We start from the raw sequence: 24,272 nt of genomic DNA, 5'->3' as shown, positions 1-24,272 counted from the left end.
AATGGAATAAAGAAAACTCAGCCTCTTTCTTCTCCTCTTTTCTTCCCCCACTTCTTTTTTCTCCCTCCCATCCTCCTATCTCTCACTCCGCTTTTCTCTGAAAAAATTCTCATGAATGATTTATATGTGTCTTGTTATCAGCAACGATTTCTATAGACCCCAACGCATTCACCAAGACATTTGTGGCGTAATTGTTAATTTTAATGCCATAATGGCTTCAGATGGGAGCCCTGATTAGACATTTATTACACAATTAAATGAAACATACTCAAGAATCACAAAAGCCTTCCATAATTATTTCAGGCCATTAATAAAATGGGCATTAAATTATATTGGACACAAAAGAGAAGTGAAATAGATTTCCATTAGAGCAATAGAGGCAGAGAGGGGTAATAGATCCTGGCTGAATTCACTCTGAAATTAATTGTTGCCCAGCCTATTTCCACACACAGTGGAATAAATGAATGTGAAAAGGGTGGAAGAGAAGAACGAGTTGGTGGCCGTGAGAGTGAGGGGAGGGGGTTACATTAAGAGCCTCTGATAAAAAACCTTTTGTTTGACGTACTACAATGGACCCTCAATTCAAGAGAGAGAGGGAGAGTCAGACCAATTTCAATCTTAGTCCACCCCTGAAGAGTTCTGAGTCGAGGTTATATCCTCTTTTCAACTTTGGGTTGCTTTTCAATAAACACCTATCACATATCTACCCCGCAAATGCATATATCTAAATGTTGCTCTGTGAAGCGGTGTGTTCATAACGCCAAAAAAGATAACTGTTTTTTTAATGTTGAAAAAATGCATATGACAGGAAATCAATCTTTTCTCTCATTGATAAATGACCTTTCTGGGTCCATAGCAGATTCTTTGCCTCTTTGACAGCAAGTCACCTTCCAACATGTCGAGGGTCAAGTTCAATAGACTTAATAACATCTGTAATTCAATCTCAATCTTTATCTATTAGGAAAAGGTCATTTTTATTGCACTGAATTATGAGATGAAAGTCAAAGAGGATCCATAGAATTCTAATTTTATTTCAATTGATAGATTTATAATCAATATATACTGTATTTATTTAAAAAGGAAACCGGTCCTTGTACTTTGATTTTCATTTATAATTATATCAGTGGTGCTAACATGATTAACAAGTCTACGTTTTATTCATTTATATATTTCTCTGATAATCTGTTTTTTTCGTGTGGAGTATCTCAGACGTAATGTGAAGCCAAGGAAAAAAAAGAGCACTTACAATTGAAAAATTAACAGAATTTATTTTCCCCATCTCCGAACAGTAAGATTACGACAGTTTAAACACATCAAAGCCAAACGTAAGGAACAGACTTTCTAAAACCATTTCCCATCGGAACTCTAAATTGAACCGTCTTTTTGAACCGGCAGTCTCTTGAGATCTTCCATAAAAGTGCAAAAGAAATGGAAACAGATATCTCACAAGGCTGGAGCAGATCATTCAACAAAATTAATTAATCATCGACTGATACAGATTTTTAGAATTGTATTTTTTTCTCCTTTCCATCAGCCTTTCTGGCTTCAAAAGCTTTTCCATTCTCTAACTGACTCCTTTTTCATTATTTCACATTCCAGCTATCTTTATTTTTTATTCCACAATACCTACAGTCCAGCTCAGATTTCACAAGCAGCTTTTTGTCCAATAAAGGGATTCCTTCTTCGTAATTCAAGAGGCAAATTCTGTAGACAAAACAGGAAGAAAATGAGGGGGTTGATTGATATGTATAATTGTGACACATACAGGAGAGGCACTGTGGAATATTGATGTTCAATTTCAATTAATCACCTGATTCGCAGAGCTTTGTAGCATGTCTTCTGGTTCAGGTCTCCGACTCAATGGAGGAACTGGTAGCCCTGTGGTAAAAGAAAAAAAGAGAAGCAGTGTGTTAAAGAAAAGTTATAAATGATGCTTTTTGAAAAGAGTAAGTGATGGTATTTTGTTCTGTTTCATTTTATGTTGAGCTTATGTACCATCTTGATCTCTTGACCATCAATTGGTGTTTTCCAAGTAAAAAGCCACATTTGTTTTATCCTTTGGTGTCTGCACTGTATTAGAAAACTAAAATAATTCTATCCAAGTGTTGTGTTTCAAAATTATCTGGGTCGTATTTTATTACGAAAAAACGAGTGTCAATGCAGCACACGCACTCCAACATGCAAATTACATCCACTGATGAAATGTGGCTTTGGGCTTTAATGAGAGGTAATAATTGAGTGTAAATGTGTCATTGCTGTTATTATGGATATTTAACTTCAAAAGAACAGGTGTTATTTAATTTGAGAATTTCCCCACAGACATAATGCACTGAAATAGTGAATAAAAAACTGTTTTCATATTGGACCCTGCTGTTTTTGACTTGGTAAGTCCATCATCATTTGGTTGGCTGATAATTAACCTCTTGCTCTGACATTAAGAAAAGGGAACTTCTTAAAAATTTAACTTTACAATTGACTGATAACAAAAGCATGATGTATAACCAAAATGATTAAATTATCATTTTCAAATGAAAAGTCTTTTGTAATGCAGTTACAAAAAGCTGGACTTATTTTGTCGTCATTAGTTAGTCAAGTCTCTGAAAATCTTTATAACAACAAATGCATCTTGTTATCAGTGTTGAATCTACAGTCTACAGAGGAATGCAAATTTGGTTCCTATGAGAATTTGTAATTTACAACTGCTGTTAAACTTTTAAAAAGTATATGCGACCGCCATCTTGGACAGGTGTATCACCGGCTCCTTGTAAATCTAAGTCTATGAATACAGGAGGTCTATCTATGGTTAAAATATTCATTATTCTCTGAAAATAAAATAACTACATTTTGTCTTTAGTAGAAGGCCTTCTCTAAATGTCAAACAGTTGTTTTTTTTCTTCCTTTGCATCTTTGTCAGATTTCTTTGTATGCCACTGGGGACTGGAATGGAAACCTAATTGGATCCGTTGGAAACATGTATCTCCAAACTTATTATTTATTTTAACCCAAGTCTCAACCTTTTTCTGACGTTGCATTACAATGATGTAAAACTCATGTGTTTATACTGCCGAAAACACGTGACAGGGAGAGTTCATGGGGAAGAAGAAGAAATGGTCAAACGTGGTTTCATTTATAAAGTTACAAACATTGTAGAAGATTAGTGTAGTGCTGTCAGATCGTTGCTTACAAGGACAATCGACAGTGGAGTCGATCTGATAATGAGTAAGGCATGGTAGCAAAGTTCTCTGAATGTTTTGGTCAAACTAGCTGGACCATGGTGTTCAACAGACCGAGGCATTTACAACAGAATTGGAGTTGTTCTCCTGTTGCACAAACCCTAAAAAAATGTCCTTGTATGACACAAAAAAGCACTTAGCACTGTCCCATGTAAACTTCTTTCCCCTGCTCTGGGATGAGAGGTGATTGGTAACCAAATAACAGAGAGACAGTCCCCCTTTAGTAACATGAGAAGGAAGATGTAGTAGTTCTCATGTCCTCAAGTTGACTGCTTCAAGTGGTACATTCCTTGACATCTTAAAGTGGAAGTATTCTTGGGGTGTTATTTGAAATACCCCATCAGTCCAGCATGGGAAAAAAGTTGGAGGTAAGATTGATGCAAGAGCTACACAGTTAGAAGAAAACTTTACATAGCCAAGTCATGATTTGGTGCCATATTTTGCATACAATGTCCTAAAAATGTGCAGCAGCTAGATGATGTGATTGGACATGGTTTGTTGTTGTATTGCGTGTAGGTTGTTGAACGAATTTGATAGACTTAGAGGAGATGATGATGGTATTGTCTTCCAAATGGCAGAAAATATTGAGCATACCAGCCAAGCTGTGGGATCATTAGGGCAGAAGTTGTTTGAACTTTTATCAGATGCCATCAGGACATTTGATGAAACATGCATTGGACAACCAAACTTCCACCATCATTGTTGCCACCATAGGATGCCAGGGTGGCTTTTCTTCAACGCCTGCTGTAAGCTCTGTACTATGACTTTATCAGCATGGATACTCTACATGTAACCACTTTGACGCTACAATCACATTTAATACAGTAACACAGCTGATAAATTAAAATAATAAAAAGGTAAACCTGAATTATTGGAGGACCTGATTCAATATTATTAGGAGAAAAAAAGCTACTGATGAAGGTTGGCAGGACTAAGCAGTTAAGGAAGTCAGTCCCTTTTAATACCAATTGGGCCATATGTGGAGAAATTGGACAGCTTGAATCTGACCAGGGTGCTCAATACTGACATATTGGTGAGAAAGGTACAGCAGAGACTGTATCATGTCAGTTGATTGAGAAAATTCAGGGATCCCCTCCATTACAGTGGAATTTCTACTCCCAGACCTTTGAAAACATCATTAATGCCCAAAATGGAAAAAGCACGGAACTCTATTTTCATCATGCTCCTGCTTGGTTGAGATATAAAAGAAGAAAAAAAACAAGCAATTTATCAGAAACTGAAGCAACTTATGGTCACTGCCACATTTGTGTTCAGTGGTTTATTTGCAGACATACAGGCCGCTACTGTAGCTGGGTGTGTTTGCAACCTGACAGGCCCCTCAGACAACATTTCCTTCTTTCTAACTTCAGACTTTTGCAGTAAGGAAACAGCGTTTGCATGTCCAGCCACCACCATCACATTTGTTAGTTAGTTAGGACACAATGTCACGGCAGTTCATGTAAGTGCCAGAAAGTCAGCCACTAACAACACATTACTCACAAACAGGACAATATGAGTGCACCAGAATTACTAAGCAATTAAACCCATTACTAATTAAAAAAATGTATATGTTGGCCCTCAATGGCTGTCATGTATTGTGTCCAAGCTTTAATGCAGCCATCCGGCTACTAGGCGACGCTGTAGCCGTTGACTGGCTGTAATCCTGGCTAATGGGCCTTCTCTTCTTGCTCTACTGCCTGGATGCAAACAAGCACAGTAAACAGATAGCATCTCGTTAGAGCAGCGCTTCTGTCAGTAGTTTGATCGAGAAATTGGAGACAAAAATGTGTGTCAGCTGTGACAGATTAATCTAGCATATCATTTGGAGAAATGCGTAACCACATTTAGCTCAAAAACCTTGACGTTAACTTGCAATGCAATGAGAACCGAAGGCTGGCAGTCCTAGCACTAGATGCTAACTTTAGCCACACTCTGCAAACAATCATTGAGCTGCTGACAAATTAAATAAATTTAGCTCGAGTGTTTTCTTACCTATAGACTATTCGCTAAGCTGAATTTAAATTTGTGTTTGATTGACTTTCAAAATGGTTGCCTAGGAACATCCCTGACGACAATGTTACATTTTATTGTCTAAAAAGCATCACTCAGTATCAGTAGTAAACTTGTGCACTTCATTGTATTAAACTATTCTCAAATGTATCCAATAACATCATTATTAGAATGTATTCATCGTATAGATTGTGTAGGCTGTTTCACCTCCTATGCTGTTATATGCAGTGTATAATTTTATGTTTTTGTTTAGTGTAGTTCAGAGCCTCATTTATGCTCTGTAAATCTTATCTGGTGAGTCACAGTCTCATGTGAAAGGCTCAAATCCCCCTGCAAGGAAGGCAAGCTCTAAATGAGTTTTTTTTTCCTCTTAATGAAGGTCAGGAGAGAGTCACATCTTTCCTTTTGTGATAATTTATCCCTATCTCCTGTTATCTCTTTTGCCCCTTTAATCCTAATTGTATTGTATAATTGTGTGACGTGGCCTTGTGGTCTTTGAAGTATTGCCCCTATCCTTTCATTATTACCTGATGCCTTGAACCTTTGTCAATTTTTCTGCTGCTCTGCTCTGTACTCCTTAGTGTTGCACAATAAACGCCAGAACAGCTTAAGTTTGGTCTTCTTGAAAGATTTTATTCGTTTCTGATATTATATTACTGAGAAATAATCATCACAAAGATATGATATATAATAATTTTTGTCACATATGACCCGTGTCGGCAGTGAATCCTGCATACTGCTCATTGCTGTTTTGATTGCTTCTCAGTGTCAAAGAATGGAAATGGTGAGTGGATAACATAAAAGATCTGCAGCATAATGTGCTGAATTATTGCCCAGAATTATTTCCACAGTGTGGATAGACAGCCTTTTTGTGAGCAACATGGCAATTATAATTAACAGTTTAAATGAACGTTTGCATTTTTGAACCATTTCCATTGGCAGCCATGATACTGTCACTTTAAACCGGGGACCTTGACCATATAAACATTCGGTATTAAAACTTTAAAACATAAAGGACTTTGTGTAAAGACTGGAGACTTATTGGGTTATGTAGCGATTCAATCGTTTTTTTCTTACGGAGGAAGCAGTATTATGTAAGGCCTGCGTATCCTTTGCACAATGAGCGAGTGACCTTTATGTTGCTCTTCAAAAAGTTTGCTTATAGTTTAGATTTTAAAATCAACGTTTACTACAAGTGAGCTCAATGTCTGCACGTACTTGTGCACATTGTAGACTTTAAGTATATTAATAGTATGTAGAAAGTGAAGGTGTTGCACAGTAACTTAAAAATGAAGGGAATCAGTCTAAGCTGAGAATGCCATGGAGAAGGTTCAGTCTGCTAATAGGGGCATACCTGTAAATGGTGTAATTGCTGGTAAAATATCTAACATTTTTATTTTTTACTAAAAGTTGAGCTCACTCCTTATGGTTACTTTACTTTGTTCGTTTGTTTGTGATGGACTTAAATTTTATGTCTTATCTCAAATATAAGCCATAGTTATCTTAATTGAAGGTCATCCATTAATCAATGCTTAATCAATTTTCCACCCAAAAAGAGTTATAACAACAGTAAGTAATGCAATGATAAACAGTATGTACTAATTTAACTAAAATATGTAATAGAAAATATGTTGGTAATTTAAACTGAATCCCACCCTTATGTGGAAGTAAGGGACATGCAGGCATATTTTTACAACATTTAAAAATGTTTTTATTATCACTTTTGGCGCCATGTTTGTTCCACTAACATTGTAAGTGAAGTTCTTCCACTATGTGGAAAAAGCAGGTTTATGAACACTGTGCTGAAAAAAGAAAAAGTTCTGAAAGTTGTCACCCATGTGAGTTGTCTCAGGTTCTAATATTTTATTTTTTCACAGAGAACCATCACTAAATAGGATGGAAATACAATAAAAGGCATTGAAATGTCAACCCTAGCTTTTAAGAGTTTTTGAGGGAGGACGCAATGAGCAGTAAAGAAAACCTCTTACCGCTTCAGCACCATGGACAGTTCCGGTGGGGGAGCTTACCTCGGTGCTCTCCACGGGAGCCCAAGTTGGCTAATAGGCTCTCTGTGTGTCGGGCCGCTCCCCATTCACTTTTTAAGGCGAGATGAATGGACATGTGTCCTTAGATAATCCTAGTTTTGTGTGTTCCTATGTATGTGTGTGTGTTTGTGTGTGTGCGCGCGCGCGCTTCTAAAGGGGATGGGGTCGCGCGTGTCTTTGTTTGTGACTTTGATTTGTTCTTTATATGAGCTCTAATTGGGTAAGATAAACTGTCATCAGCCATTAATTTTAAAGCAACACCAATGAGATTGATTTATTTTCAATTCAACAGTCTATTCCTATCAAACTAAGATCAAATCAAGGCAATATATTTGTATTATTTATTTATATATTTATATAATGTAAAAAATGCTTCCCTTTTTTTAGTTAAAAATATATTTATATCAAATGTCTGTGTGAAAATGCCATAAGTTTGGAGATAGAAAGAAGTTTTTAAAAAGTGATGACGCGCACCTAAGTGCGAGAGCACAAGTATTTTATTTCTAAAGTATAATTTCTTGTATTTATCTAAGCAGCAGAAGAGTAAAGGCTGTTAAACGCACCGACTTTTAAAAAAAAACAACTAAAGATAAACTGCCGATGGAAAAAAATAATCATCTCCATCCTTGACAATTTAAAACCTATTGCATTTCTCATTATCCCTTTAAATTGTCGAGGGAACTTTCAGGCGTGCATTTATTAGACAACCCGTTTTTGAATAAGAAACACTGAGAGTTCTCCCTCGTGAGTATGGGAGGCTCAGCCCCTAAAATAATTTCCTCTTATCTGATTCATTGATCTCAAAATGAAGCCTATAAGCTGCTGTAGGTATAGAGCAGCCTACATGTCAAATTGCATACACGCTGCTCAGTGACAGATAGCATAACACAATTTAAACTTCAAAATGCGCTGAAATAAACAGTCCGAGCATGCAGTATATACTACCTCATGGTCATGGATGCTGATGAACATCACAGTCTGCCGATTGGGAGGATTTGAGGATCTTTTTCTCTTTGCAGGCTTCCGCTCGGTGCTTTTGGAAAAAAAAAAAAAAAAAAAAAAGTCGGGGGCGTCCTCAGCTGTGGGCTACATTGTTCTGTGAGGTCGGGGTGAGGGGGATTTTTCTCCCAAAACAGGCATTTTTTTAACGATAATTTCAGGGTTGGTAAAGATGGATATGATGGAAATCTTCTTTTTACAAGCTATACTGCTCGACGCATGCGTGTGTGGGGAGACGGGGAGCGGAGAGAGAGCGTGAGAAACAGACAGATGGTGTGGAAATATGGGAATAACAGGGGCAGAAATAAACTCAATTTAGTCATTTCGAGAGGAGAAAACACGCTCGTTTTTACGGCAAAACGTCGTGTTTTTATTGGATGTTTTATTTTATATTACTGAAAATAAATGTCTAGAATCCCAATGAAGTTCAGCTTTCTTTCGCTTACATCAATGATTTACTTAATTATTTTGTCATCTCAGCAAACAACATTAGAATGTCATTGTTAGGTTGTGACATGTTTAATAAACTACACTCATCTTCAAAGTACCGCATGCTGCTTGTGACGCACACACACACGCACACACACAAGCACAGGGCGAGGAAGGTGAGAGGATAATTGCAATAGGATGTAGTCCATAACATCCGCGTGTGCATGTATACAGGACTATGTAGGCCGGAGACAACCTTAAATAAATCTACTTAGCGGTGTAACTAACAAGAGACGACTCTCAGGATTGTATCTCCAATCACAGCATTTGGACGGTGTGAAAAAAAATCCATCTGTCTGCTGCTCGTTTAATAATCACAACTGAAGGAATCATATATCACGCACATTAGCCCGAGGGCTATTAGGCAATGGTCTTCGTTTAAATGTGCATCTTAAAAACCATCACTCTGTGCCTCCTTAAAACCACACTGCAGGATCGATGTGGGCTAATGCGACAATTATAGACACACAATGACGCTTTTCTCAACGTTTACAGTTGATGTAATATTTTCTTCCTGTTTGTAATTCTGTCTTCTAACACTTGAGCTTTACATAGGTTCAATAACGATGGCACACGCGGGGGCTTAAGCTGTGCGCGCGTGCGCTTACGTGCATGTGCTCGCGCGTGTTTATTTGTTCGGGCCTTTGTGCTTAAATGAAAATACTTTTTGGCTAGTAATTGGTGGAAACTTGAGTAAAAATGAGAACACGCTCTAACATATAAGCTTAGTTAAACTTTGTTTCATTCTCCCTTTAAATACTGTGGTTATGGTGACACACACGAGGGCAAGGGGTTAATTACCTGCTGCTGAAGTGTCCTTGGGCAAGATACTGAGGCCCCAGCAGGTGCAGAGGGACTGTTTTTATTTTGTATTCATCAAAGGGAAAATAGGAGATATTATTTCAAAATGTGCCTAAATGTGGCTTATATACAGGGTATAACATTATTATTATTTTTATTACTGTTATGCTATTATCATTATTAGACTATTATCATAACAATGCATCCACCGTCTTCAAAGGTTACAAAAAACATACTAAAATAGACCTAACTAAGATCTCTATTAAGGCCATACCTGTATGTCTTTGGGTGATAGACTTTAAAAGGTGCTCCCCTATATTTCAGTGTAAAGCTGTGCAGTAAATTGGCTGCACGGTAAAGTCACCTCCCTGGATTGAAGTCAGGTTTTAACTGAAAAAGAGGTTGAAGGTCCATGTTTGTTGCGATTCATTACATTAAATGGAATCAGGGAGGGATCCTGAGTATTACCCCCCACCCCTCCTCACACACGTACACTCACACGCGCACACAAACACATCCCTCTTTCCTTTTTTTTTTTCTTCCACTACCACCCGCTCTTTGTTTATGTTGTAATGTACATATATTTTTTGGTGAAGGTATTATAATAGGCGCTCTTCGTGCTGATTGGGCGCTCAGGTTGGTGAGTGAACGCCCTGCAGATTATGTCAGATTGCGTGCAGAAACCAAACCAGCCCAGCCTTTGAACTTCACCGCTTTTGGCTCGTATTCACGCTCTTCCGCTCATTTCCAAGCCAGGTGCTTGACGACAAACCTCAGAGAGAGACAGGAAGAGTGTGTCGCAGAAAAAAATCACACTTTTACGACTCCTGCAAACTGACTGCGGAACATTGCTTTCACCTTTGAGGATTTTTTTTTACGTGTGTGCATCTTGCATGTGTTTTCTTCCTGTATTGCCCGCCTCAGGTCTGAAAGAGAGTTGTTACTGGACTTGAACGAGCGCGCATCAGTGTTTTAACTCGGGAGAAAGAGAATCACCGGCTGGATTTTTATTTTATTCTATTTCATTTTTGCTCTTTTCACGACTCAGAACCTCCCAGACGTGGCATGACTGGTATCTGGCTTCTGGACAGGTGAATAGTTTCCCTTTCTTCCGATAAGAACTTTTCCTCGTCATTAACATTGGGGATAAAAGCGCACTTTTTTTAAAGATGTCAAAGCCTGCTGATCATATCAAGAGACCCATGAACGCGTTCATGGTCTGGTCCCGGGGCCAGAGGAGGAAAATGGCACAGGAGAATCCCAAAATGCACAACTCTGAGATCAGCAAAAGACTGGGCGCCGAGTGGAAGCTGCTCTCCGAGTCCGAGAAGAGACCTTACATCGACGAGGCCAAGAGGCTGCGCGCACAGCACATGAAGGAGCACCCCGACTACAAGTACAGACCCCGGCGTAAACCCAAGAACCTGCTCAAGAAGGACAGGTACGTTTTTCCTCTGCCTTACCTCGGGGACAGCGACCACATGAAGGGACTCTCTATGTCGGCCGCGGACTCTCTTTTGAGCCACTCGGAGAAAGCGCGAGCGTTTCTGCCGCCGACGTCCACCCCGTACTCCTTCCTCGACCCGAGCCAGTTCAGCTCCAGCGCCATCCAGAAGATGACGGAGATGCCCCACACGTTGAGCACCAGCACTTTGCCGTACGCGTCCTCCTTGGGATACCAGAACGGCGCGTTCGGCACCCTTGGGTGTCCCAGTCAGCACACCCACACCCACCCGTCGCCCACAAACCCGGGCTATGTGGTCCCGTGTAACTGCTCAGCCTGGTCAACGTCCAGTTTACAGCCCCCGGTGGCCTACATACTTTTTCCAGGTATGACCAAGACTGGGATAGACCCATACTCATCCGCACACGCCACTGCGATGTAACCCTCAAGACTCTTTCTGTTTTCTAATTCACTTGAATACTGAAATGCATGTAAATATAACACGGACAGCGCGCCCGGTTTAAAAGGCATGAACAGTATTAACTGCCTTGGACTTGTTATGGCAAAAAAAGAGAGAGAAAAAAAAGAAACTTTTGCAGAAATCCAACAAGTTCCTGAGCTGAGCAGAAGGAGCTGGATTTGGTGTAAAGGACAGTGCCCTGAACTGTAAGAAATGTAAATGTTATAACGTTTATGGCAGCCAGAAAAGGAGGCCTTTAACTTTATTTATTGTGTACATTTCAATGCTTATATTCTGATTTGTGTTGATTATTGATAGGGTACTTTTTTTATTTCAAAATTTGGCTTGCACAATTACCATTCTTACTCCTGTATAGGCCTATAGTCTACATTTTGGCACTCGTCATTTTATTCTGATGTTCTGGAATATAGGGTCAAAATCAGGACCTTTAGGCTGGATTATATACGGGTCATATTGTTTATATCTATCAAACAGTGGCACATAAAACAAGACGGTCTATTTAAGAGGACGAAAAGAAAAAAAGATCTTTTACATCCAAATGTTTAATTTTGCATTTTTCCTGTGGTTCAGTGCTAATATAGTCCCACGCGTCTTTTCATTTAGTTTTCTGTTTTTTAAGGATAACTTCTATTTGAATTCCAGGAGTTAATATGTGTATTATCATCCAAGATGGTAATTTTAAAAACCTGTCATGTTATGGAAAGGATTATGTATTTAGAAGGTTGATACCTCCTGCTCTTTGTTCAATTGCTGAGCAAAAGCATTTCGAATAAAGACAATCTGTCTTCAACACTATCAATGTCCCTGTATATTTGTAGGTTATTGGCGCTTCAGATGACGTAGATAGTGGAATGTTGTGCACGTGCTGCGGGGAAGTTACACCTGGTTGAATAAACTTGCAAATTCAATCGTTTAAAAAAAGTTAAAATTAATTAAATAGGTAAAAAATCATATATTTTAGATTACGCTTGAATTGTCCGTTTTTTATTTCTCATTTAAATTTTTTATTTTTTTTTTAAATTAAGAATGTTCGTCCCCCACCTCACCCCAGCCTAATCAACACAGTTGATAGTCTACTGACTGAACATAAACTAACTCTCCTCACATTAGAACAATAACCCTCTTTCTCCTAATCGATCCTTTTCAGGCTGTCAAACTCCTCCACTCAGATCATTTCTCTAACAAGGCTTAATTACCTCCGCATTTGGCTGCTGTTTTCTCTCTCTAATAGTTCCAAACAGGTTTGAGACATGTTCAGCGGTGCAGTGCAGCACGGTGAAGGTGTTTTTTTGTGACTGTGGGATGAACCGGTTGTGATCTTTTGATGTTTGACAGTTCAGGAGAGGAGAGGCCTCCCTGGAGGGATTCCGCCCGTCCGACTTGTCTGACTGCTTAATCACTTCAAGGAGGGAGCCTTCCTCTTAATTATAGGTTTAACTAATGGAACAACTTGAATGTGAGCTGATTTTTTCTCTCTCTCTCTTAACTCACTGGCTGGTTGAAAAGCAGCACACCACAGGCTACAGTGCGGTTTTAAATGTCTCTGCGTGTGTGTGTTTACTTTATGAAAAAAAAAAGGAGCTGCAGCCAAAACCCCGCTGAAAGCCTTTTATCACCAAGTCATTCACACGTGTTTAAACGTGTGAAAGACTTGTGAATGACTGGCAAAACTCTCATTAAGATACTACTGAATGTAAATAACACACAAAGCCATTTATTAAACAAACATTTACAGATTTCAGTGTGAATGTCTGCGCAGTTTTCCTTCCTCTCTGTTAATAGAGATCAGGATTGACGCAGCGCGGTGCAGCCTACATTTACCCTCATCTGCACGACTGTAGTATTAATTAAAAATTTCATTCCACATCCAAATTGTTTACTTATCTGCCAGGAACATATGCTGAGAGAAGTTAAGATTCACGATTCTGCACTATTGCCCAAGGTGCAATTTCAATCCTGGGGAGGAAAGATGGGAAGGGAGGGAGGGAAGGGAAGGAGGGGAGGAGGACGGGGCTGATTTTTATGACAGACTTAGTCCTTATCAGGAGCTGTAAATTAGGGTGATACTTCATTGAACCGAATGTGAAGTTTTACATCAAACCCCTAAAGCGTCCTAATTCAACTTTGAAATGAGACAATTATAATTACTTTCAGGAGGAACAGCAGCCGAGGACATTATTTTTTTTGCACGAGGAGAATGAAGCTAACCGTCTTTTTAAAAAAAAAAATAAAGCCGTTGTTTCAATCACAGCGTTTTTTAATATATTTTATTAAAGATGTTTCAAGTTTTTCCGGATTCTCTAACTACCTGTAATTATCCATCTTAGTCACGGAAATTGACTGTGGTTACACCGCCCTGAAATAAATAACCCCAACGATAAACGGCATGTGAGAGGTATAATGGGAGGGAAATTATGATTTGAAATTATAGCAGGGGGGAGTGGGTTTAAATCTCTCTTTAACTCTTCCCCCCTTGACGTTTTTATTTGAGCACAACAGAGAGAATTCAATCTGCCTTATCTCTCCAGGACTCCTTTTACGCGGCAGATCAGAGAAAAAGGAGAGGATAATTGTTCTTTATTTTATTCTATTTAACGCGACAGCCTGCGCTTTCAGGTCATTTATATGCTTCATTTGGTGATAAAAGTCAACGAGGAGAGAGACACCGAGGAAAAGAGCCGCTTTCACTTTATTTCCTGCACAATACTTAAAGTCCCCAAAAAATGTAAAACAGATGAAACAAAAAAAGCGGAAGGAGGAGGGGACGGGGGACAAGACATTTTTAATTAAAAAGCCATGGGTCATTTACATTATTGTATTTTAATGTTACCCTGAAATCATCTGCAGTAAATGGAGTTTGATAAGTGGCTGTTGAGAATGTGGTTTTGTATTAAGGCGTGCTAATTTCCTAAATCAAAAGGAAAAAGTCCCCTCGAGGAGAAGAGGAAGAACAAAATACTACTGATGATGGAGACTGTCATTGTTGCTTCTCTTTATGATTTTATAAAGAAGAAAAAAAAGAACGATTATATGCTAAATACAAGCTCGCTTATCAAAGATGCTTCCATTTTACGCGTGTGTCAACGCGAGATTTTACGCACATATATTCAGAAATATTTTTTAGGGGGATAAAAACTGATCTCATTTCAGCATATTAAATATTGTCTCCGAAAGACCAAAAAAAAAAATCATCACTGGCTAAATCCTGGTCTATCTAAAATTGAATCAGGGATAGCATTCTGACGGGAGGAAAAGTAAAACCGTACAGTTGTGTTGTTTGAAGACGCGGGGGCTTGAATTTTGGGGGTCCCTGAATTCTCATTTGAAAGAAATGAAATGGTGAACGAGCTGATAAAGAAGAAAGGGAACGGATGAGCTGAGAGAAAAGGAATCACGCCACGGTTGTTTAATGTGCTGCGCCAGACGGAAAAGTGATTTACACCCAGACTTTCTTCTCCTCAGACACATTGAGACACTGTGTGTGTGTGTGTGTGTGTGTGTGTGCGTGTGTTTATTTTATTTATTCATGTACGTGGGGCTATATGTTCAATTCTCTGGAGTTCATCGGACATAGACACAGAAAAGCATCACTATATAGGATAATATTACATGCTTCACTGCTCTCACTCGACCATCATCATGTTCATGTTCTGCACCTGGAAAGTTTACTACTGCATTTGTTTTATGACTTTAAAACATTTTTCTCACACTTTTACAATTCTTAATATCGCACGTGGTAACTTCCCTGCAGCTTTTTCTTTTCTACAGGCCTTGAACCTTGAAAATCACGGCCTCATGCACCGAACCGCTTCACACGCTGTTCTCATCAACTTAAGACATTCAGTCAAGTTTACTAAGTCATGCTAGTTATCTTATTTATTCACCAGATTTGCATCAATTGATATTACAAATTTCAAATACTAAAATTATTGAAAATTATCTACATGAAAAAAAAAATCTTTAAGAAATCCACTTTTTAAATTATTTCTTTATTTTTAGCAGGCAGGCCTTTACTTTATGAAAAACATGAGACGTCATTAGAATATTTATTTCCCTTTGTGTCTTCAAGCTCAAGTCCTCAAAGAGAGGTGATTTTTATTTCGCTACTTGTTTAAAAATACCATAATTTTTCTTATTCATTTTATTACCATGGATATTGGAAATATGTCATTGATGTTAGTGGGTAAAAGGTTACTGCTGCCAGTTAAAGATCCCGCTTTCTAAAGTTTTGGGTTACATTAGGAGACAAATGGGACACCAAGCCTTCAAAGCACTCTTGAGCAGAAACATCCTGTCTACTAAACTAATGGTTCCTATGCTCTTATATAATGACCCCCACAATTAAGCACTGTCTACAAATATCCCCCAATCGAACATCTTTGCAAACACCACTGAGTCAAGATCAGAGCCATCGAGAGCTGTTTCATCTCCCGTTCTTCAACAACATATTCTGAAAGCTTTAAAACAGATTAAAGTGTCACCTTTGTAAACCATGAGGTTTAATAAATGTTGTAATGTTTAATGTTCTGTATCAGGGTTCAGCTTTTTCTATCTTTCTCTATATTCTACGACCCCTCTGATTTATCTTGTGTCCCTTGAAGGGGACCTGGCCCCCATGGTTGGGAACCCCTGGTCTAACCACACAACCAACATGTCTCACACATTCAGCTGAGCATTATTTCAAAGCTGCCTCATTACGAAGCCCCGCTTTCCCCTTTTTTTTTATTCTTATTGTATTTTCAGACAAATTTGAACATCAGAAGCTGCTGATTCAGAGCTGTTCATCCTGTGATCAAACTCTTAACAACCAGGAACACAGGGGAACACACTCAGCCAGACACACACACATACACACACACTTGCACACACTCACAGACTCACAGTAACTATCAGTTGATTTCCTCATGCATATTTACCATGCATCACCGTCTTGCTCAGACACCTTACATACATTAAAATGTGCGTCATAATTTACAGTAGGCGCTGGTGTGTTAGTGTGACTGTATTTATGTGTGCGTGTGTGTGTGTTTGTGCTTGTGTGTTCTCTATTTAATTCAGCTGAAACTTTTGAGTTATCGTGCTGTCTTTGTTGATCATAAACTCTGAATGTTCTTGCTGTGTAAACTTTCCATACATCAAATCATACAGACGAAGGAGTTTTTTTTTAGTTTGCTCATTAATTCTCCAGACGCTTCTTGAGTCATCAAGTTATATTTTTTCATTCATCAGACTTCTGCATTTCCTTTGAAAAGTCTTCAAAAGCAATTAATTAATTGCCAAATGCTCAGCATACATTCATTTTCTTAATAATTAAAAGGTGTTTTGATTTATAGATAAGAAACAAATAATGAACGCTCGACCTAGAAGATTCTCAGTGTTCATCCAAGGACATCCAGAATACTCTGTAGGTGCTCTAACTGTTTGTAGAAGTTAAATGAAGTTTAAAGCTGAACGCATGTTTCAAAGTGTGAGAAAACTTCACTTGATGTTACCTGTTCATCCCGCTACTTGTGCTCTGATAAATAAAGTTGTTGTCTTCTTCTCAGAACATCCATTGCATACATTTTTGTTCTTTTATTTCCAACATGTAGGATGTTTCATAATTTTTCTGTGTGAGTTTGAACACATTGAGGTGGAGTTGTGATGTATTCATCCATTGAATATGAAGAGCTCCTCACACATGACATTATCCATACTGAGGCTCTGTATGAGCTCATGCACTCACATGACTCTGTAATCACAGGTTACTTCTTGAATAATCTCTTCAACAGATCTTTTTCAAACAACAAAGATAACTGATGCATCATAGTCATGAACCAGATTATAATGCAGTAGAGGTTGAATAGAAACATGATGTGTTGCTGATGGTGACCACAGTCTAAACCAGTGGTTTTCAACCAGTCTAGCCTCCGGACCCACCACCAACTCCTTCATGGAAAATCCCGACCCAAATCACTGATATTTTTCAACCAATCAGGTTTGTTTCATGAATCAGTTTGGACCTCAGACGGTAGAAAACATGTGACAGAGCAAAGAGACGGACCAAAACAAACATGTTAAAAAAAAAAGAAGCTTTATAGACTTTTAACATCATTTTTTTCCGGGCACAAATTTGCGTCCCACTGAAAATGGCTCTGCGGCCCACTTTTGGGTCTCGACCCACAAGTTGAGAACTGCTGGTTCTAAACGGTAAACACTTATGTTCCAGACTTTGACTGTTGCACAAGACACAGCGCTGTAAGCGAGCTGCAACGATAAGCTGAATTATTGAGAAGTGAGTTGAATGTTAATTATTCCCTAACTTGTTAAAAGTTGATCTGTGTGTTCAGACACATTTTCAAACAGAAAAGTTGAATATTAGCTGGATGCATCCTCTGAAGTTTGAGGATTTTCTTTGTCGTCGACGACATAAATAAAAGACTCTTTGCGTTTCAGACTTTTTCCTGGACAAAAGAAGCATTTCCATCAAATCACTTTAAGAAACCGGAAAATAATTTTTACACAAATGAAAATTAATGATGTGGATTTATCGTTTCAATAGTTGGCACATAAATGACGAAGTGATATTTTGGTATATCCGGGGGTTCAGTGACATAAAGAGGACTAAACATTGCATGATTGCACACATATTACTCATGTTGTTTTTTAGATTAAATTAAAATATGACGGGGCGCCGTATGGCCTAGCGGTTATTTCGCACGCACTATTTGCAAGGGGGGTGGTCCTTGTGGGTTTTTTGGGTTCGGATCCGACCTCGGAAATTTGCTGCATTTCTTGTCCTGCTCTATCCTCCCAACGTTTCCTGTCTCTCTTCAGTGGTCCTATCCAATAAAGGAAAAAATGACCCCAAAAAGAAATAGACCCCCTCCGCCACCTTATCCAATGGTAGTAACTTGAATTGAACAAATACATAATACAAGTGTTTAGATTTTCCAAGCATACTTTTGAGAGTGTGATTTGTGTGTGTTCAAACTTTTTGTGGGTGGGTGGGATTCTGTTCGGGGGATTCAGGGTTCTTGACTTCAGTGTTTCTAAAATGTGTCTCCGGCCTGGACTTTGAGGTCATGTCTTGAAATAAAGGAGAACATGTTTTGAAAAAAGGCCGGCCAATATAATTCACACTGATACACAACAAAGAATGTAAACCTTTTGATATCAGGTTGTCATACACACACTCATGAAGGGCGGTTACAAATGTACACACACACAACAGCCACACACACACACAACAGCCACACACACACACACACACACACACACACACACACACACACACACACACACACACACACACACACACACACACACACACACACACACACACACAGCAGCACCTGGCTGATTTAGTGCCTTCAGCGTCCCAGGTTGAGGGCAGCACTGACAGTCCAAGCCAGTGGAATCCCTGGGTAAAGAGGATGCTAATCGTAGCTTCTTGTGCCTGAGCATGTCTTCCTGGGCCAAATGAGATTAGAGGGAGTGGGATATGGCGAAGCGACGTGCGTGGGGTTCTGGAGGTGAAAGGTAAAGGCACTTATCAGGAGGGTTCCCCTCGGGGTCCTCGACGGCTGACTCAATCAAAACCCTGCACGCACTTCTCACTGGATTAGACTAATCAGGAAGGAGCAGGGGATGTATAGACCACTTATCTGAATAAAAAACATTGGGCTCTCTTTCCCTTTGAAAAGACCCTACAGAAATGTTTGTTAATTTTATTTATTACAGGATGCTTGTCGATGTGGCAATCTTCCACGGGATCATTAAAAGGGGCTCTTCCTCTCACTGAAGGCACGCACTGTTTACATGCTGCAAAGATAGAGGAGCCTTTGATGTTCCAAATTTCTCCCCGTTCCCTCATTGTCATTATTATTTATATATTTACTTAGATTTTCTTACTTAATTTATTTCCTTCATTTGTGTGTTTTTTTCCTCATGCCACAACAGATCAGACTGATGGAAGGTAGTCAACACAACAAAGAGCCTGAAAGGTGTATGAATATTTATTACCGGGACGACTTCAGAGCCAGACAGGCCGTTAGCAGTCAGAGCAATAGTGAGAAGATAACAGCAATTTTCACACTTATGATTACCTTCAAATTAATCTCTATTTCTTCAAGGGATGTGGGATAGTTGACTAGCATATCTTTCATTTCTCTATTAAAAAAGTTATTTTATCCAAGTTTTTAGCTACTTGTTTGACAAAATAATCCCAAAACAATTGTGACTTTTAACGGGAGAAAAGGATAAAATACTGGATCAGGTTAATGACAGTCTCAGGTATTTAAAACACCTTGAAACCATATTTCAGTTATGACTCAGTAGTTTATATAATGGTTTTAATTTCTGTTTTTCACACGACTCAGAATCCTTTGAAGAAACTTTAAAGTAACTTTTGAAGGAAAAAATTAAACTCTCCTTGCGTTGAAAGTTAAAAGTAAAAAAATAACACGCAATAAAATGTAATTTAACTCAATTGGAAAAAAAAAAAACTCAGAGAGATCATCAATACAGCCCGACTTGGTCTAGTGTGATCAGCAGCTAATTGTGGCTAATGTCTACAAAACCTGCATTTATCAAGCACTGAGTCACTGACTGAATTACTCTTTTATTTGTGTACTTTCATTTATCTAGGTATACACTTTAGAAACCTATGTAAACAGTTATGTACAAAGTGGAATTCATCTTGTAATTACATTTTGTGGCCACAGTGGCCGCTGTTTAGCGAGGTCTTCATCTTCAGTGCTGTACTCAACAAAATCAACAAACCTTATAATCCTGAATTTATTACTCACAGCTTTCTCGCTTTTTAGGAGTCAATCTTTTATGAAACAATCTTTTAGAAAAAAGTAATTGATATCCCCAAATACATTTTGAGGTTATATTAAAGGGACAGGTGTGAGGTTTTCTAGTTCAAGTTCTATAAATTAAAGCTCCTGTGAGGAGTTGAAGCTGTTTATGAAACAGACTGAATTTCATACTGATGGTTCTCTATACCCTACAATAGGAAACCAGACTATCAGCATTTAAATTAAATATTTGTAGATAGCAATTTTTAATGTCTAACATCGCTGCTGCAGGTAGGTGTTGGATACATAACTGCCAGGTTGTCTTTGCTCCAACCAATGTGGAACTATTGTCAAGGCTTTAACATCATTAGGTTAACGTGATGTAAAGACTGTGGACTGGAGGAAAAAAAAACATTGCCTCTCACCACAAACCACAAAGTTCACAGGGAAAGAATTTGGTTATAGATACTTGTAGTGAAGAAGCTAGTTTATGTTTTTGTATTTCAACATTTCACAGCAATGAATATAAGATATATGCAATGATATAAGTTTCATCACACTTATATATGTGACAAATATTCAACATTACTGTCAACAGAGGAGGTGTTTTTATATGCACTGCTGCTTTATATCGTCTGATGTGGTAACTTGTGTTTGTCTTTTTCTATTTCAGCTGTTAGTCTCAATGAAAACAAGTCACAGGTCTGACACACCCTGACATGAGCAGCAGTATCACATCAAACAATAAAAGGTGTGAGTGCTGTTTAATAATCAGACAGGTTCTTTTAAAGTTGATCATTATATATTAAAACTGAATTAAAATGCTGTATGGATCATGTGCAGGAAGCATCGTTTATCTCTTTTAGTTTGTGGTATTGATTCACCTCAGCCCTGGATCTGAAAGAGAGCTGCTCCCTTTTTTAACTCTATTCAGTCTCTAGTAACACAAAGTGATGTGCACTGTAACACTGTTATCACCACACAGCAGTACAGTGTTGATTATGCCAACTAATTATGCCGGCAAATAGTTGAGGAAGCGCGTTGCAGCAGATGAAAAAGATATCATCGTTGTAGAGATGTTTGATTCTGTGTGTTGTTGAATGATGTTAGATTCAGGTTCCTCTTAGTACCTGATATGATAGTGAGCCTCATACAACACACTCAGCTCATTTCACATTGTTTCTAATGTTGCATTCCTCATATCACAACCTTCAGAGCATCTTGTTGAAAATGGAATCATCCACTCTGTGTTGGTCTGTGTGCTTACAGAGGAGGGCTGAGATAATAAACTTCATTATCCTCATAGTGCTTCACATGTGAGTGGAAGCTGTAGCCTTACATGACTCAAAGAAGCTGGTCCCACACAAATATTCCTCTAATTAAATCCATTCAGGTAAGACTCTTTCTGCTTTCAGATTCTACCTTTCTCTCTTTCTCAACTTTTCAGATATGGCTTCATCATTGCTCTTTTTCACCACAAAATATGACCGTGAAGGTTTCACAGGCTTTATTTGAGGATCCTGTTGTCCTGTAGCGAATCTGTTGTTGTTTAGGGATAGTTCAATGATGGTTCATGCCATCTATTCAGGAAGCCAAGGTTCAACTCTCCAGTGAAACAAATAGACATTGTTGACTTCTTTTGCATATAAGTAATTAAATTTCCACATTTCCACATACTCTGTGCGCGCCGCGGTCCGTCAGCGCCGCACACTACACTGTAGTTCATCCCACACAAATATGTAGTCAATCGCCTCAGTCCATCTCCGGAAAGTGCCACCAACGGCACTACGCTCTGTTCCGTTTCAAATATGCTGCGTGTCTATTTTCAACGGAGTACGCTGCAGGTTTGCGTAAAGCTGGACAGAATATGAAAACCCGGACAGGAAGTAAGACAAGGAAACGCACAGAGCATCCTGTCATTTTCAAAATAAAACACAATATACGGACTTGTGATCGAATATCCATCACTTTATCAACATTACGTCAAAACAGGCACCGAATGAACAGCAAATCATCCTCAGACAGACAAAGTGACATGTTGTTTGCATGTTTTTCTCTTTATTCTCGCGTGATCTTGTAGTTCTCCTGTGATGTGTTTACAGTTGATCATGGCTGCGTTCTGCTGCGCTCACGTTCCAGAAACACATCCAGTGAGGATGGGCGCGCACCATCCGATGGAGCAAAACCGTGGCGCTGACGGACCGCGGTGCGCACAGAGTATTTGGAGATTGGGGGTAACATATGTTAGAATCAAAATGAATGTACATGTGTTACATCTTAAACAGTATGTGAGTTGGGTAAAGTACATTAGCTACAAACAATAACTACTGTAATTACTGATAACTATAAGTAATGTAACCAGTGGCGGTTGGTGCATCATTCGCAAGGGAGGGCGCCATTTTTCTCAATGGGATATACATGTAAGTTTGTTAGCTTTATGCTAACACATAATTGAAGTGCAGACAGAATTAGCATCGCAATCATTATAACTGCAGAAACAATCGAACTAAAAATAGATTGTTTGGGGTGGTTTCTTAGGATTAAAAATGCTTAGTTATTAATGTCTGTCAGGACTTAAAGACAATTTCAACCAAAAAAAGTGTATCTGGAGGAAATGACCAACCCTGCATCGAATGTATTTAGTCACTGTTAGTAACCAACATTATGAACATACCTAACATGATGTAAGCTACCCAAACTCTCTGGCGGTACCCAGATCTTCATATTTTTAAACGTTAAGCCCCTGAGCAAGCTGCCGTATGCCATGATTGTAGAGTGAGAATGTGTTGTCTTAAAAATGTTTCTGGTAAAAGTCTACATGCCCCCCCCTTTTTGAATAAAGCTGAACTCATCTAGAACGATCGCTGACAAATCCAGTGTGTCACTTGCTTTGGTGAAATCCGTAATTGCAGCGTATTCTGTCAAAACTAGATCAGCTGTGTCATAAATGTTGTGTGTGACAAATGGATGAACAAAAAACATGCAGTGGAGAGCCAAAAAAGTGTTAGAAGGAATTTTTCAGAGTGATGTGATGAAATGTAACACTTGTATCTCCAACTCCTGCACCATTGATGGTTTACCAGTGAAAATAGTGAATGAGCATTCGATTGAATGAACGCACACCAGCATGCAAATATCTACAAAAACCAACAAGAGAGCCAACACCATCCACAATGAAACAAAGTTCTCAAACCTATTGATTCTGAATGCCAAGTTTACCCCATCATGGCTTTGTGCCCTCACTTCTACTGCAGCCTAAAGTTTCTGTAGCCATTGGGCCAGGGAGATGTTACAAAAAATGATATCACAAAGAAAAAATTTCACATCAGTTAATATCGATCATTTTCACGATAATTGTGAAATCATTATTTCTTTCAAATTGAAAAGCTGATTTTTGCTCCTGAGTGAAAGTTGAAGAAACCAGATGGTACATTGTGGTTTACCTTCTTTATTATAAGATCATGACAAACTATACTTAAACAGAGGAACATTTCAGTATCATGAGCACAGTTTGCTCTGCTTGAAAAACGCTGATATGACAGTTTGCTGCTGGGGAGTCACACTTACTGGCCCGGTGTTTGCTGAGGGTCCACACCATAGACTGTTTATATTATTATTTACAATACAATCCACACTAAAAACCCTTGTTTGGGACATTTGGTCATTTATTTCCTCCGGTGTGTTTTAACGAGTGATGTTGTTTCAAATGGTGGAAAAGGTTTGTGGTGTTAACCATTTTAGCCTCACATGTCTTCTGGTGTAATTATAGGTTTAAATCTATCAAATATTAGTTGTATTTATATTTAGAATAATTATATTGCAATAATTATCGTTTATCACCGAGGCCTAGCAGAATTCCTTAATCATGAGTGGTCTTCAAAGGTAAGCATCATTGAGTGTCCAACACCAACAACCTTTTAGGATTATTTTATCTTCATGCACCCAATTTCACCTTTCAAGCAGGAAACCGAAGAGAAGAAGAAACTG

At 38.7% G+C, this 24,272-nt stretch overlaps 1 protein-coding gene and 1 long non-coding RNA gene across 3 annotated transcripts; one reads left to right on the top strand and one right to left on the bottom strand.

The window, feature by feature from the left end:
• Positions 1 to 1,248: 1,248 nt before the first annotated feature.
• Positions 1,249 to 10,018, bottom strand: LOC109981671 (uncharacterized). Of its 2 annotated transcripts, XR_010666557.1 has the most exons (5): positions 9,852 to 10,018; positions 9,578 to 9,632; positions 8,234 to 8,321; positions 1,811 to 1,878; positions 1,249 to 1,704 (listed from the first exon to the last, which is right to left on the bottom strand). It is a non-coding gene; the product is annotated as an uncharacterized lncRNA (long non-coding RNA). The 2 variants fall into 2 exon arrangements; XR_002277891.2 differs by lacking the exons at positions 9,578 to 9,632; positions 9,852 to 10,018 and having other exon boundaries at positions 1,250 to 1,704; positions 8,234 to 8,731.
• A 119-nt stretch (positions 10,019 to 10,137) lies between these two features.
• Positions 10,138 to 16,024, top strand: sox14 (SRY-box transcription factor 14). Its single transcript, XM_020630941.3, has one exon. It carries the CDS (start codon positions 10,747 to 10,749, stop codon positions 11,461 to 11,463), a length of 717 nt encoding a protein of 238 aa, XP_020486597.1. The 5' UTR covers positions 10,138 to 10,746; the 3' UTR covers positions 11,464 to 16,024.
• The last annotated feature ends 8,248 nt before the right edge of the window (positions 16,025 to 24,272 follow it).

The sequence above is a fragment of the Labrus bergylta genome, chromosome 6 (genome assembly GCF_963930695.1).
Source record: "Labrus bergylta chromosome 6, fLabBer1.1, whole genome shotgun sequence".
In the NCBI taxonomy this organism is placed as follows: domain Eukaryota; kingdom Metazoa; phylum Chordata; class Actinopteri; order Labriformes; family Labridae; genus Labrus; species Labrus bergylta.
This window is presented reverse-complemented; position numbering and strand designations above follow the sequence as displayed.

What these genes read in the sequence shown, in the direction of transcription:
- sox14 (XM_020630941.3), top strand. Translation starts at nt 10,747, where the DNA reads ATGTCAAAGCCTGCTGATCATATCAAGAGACCCATGAACGCGTTCATG.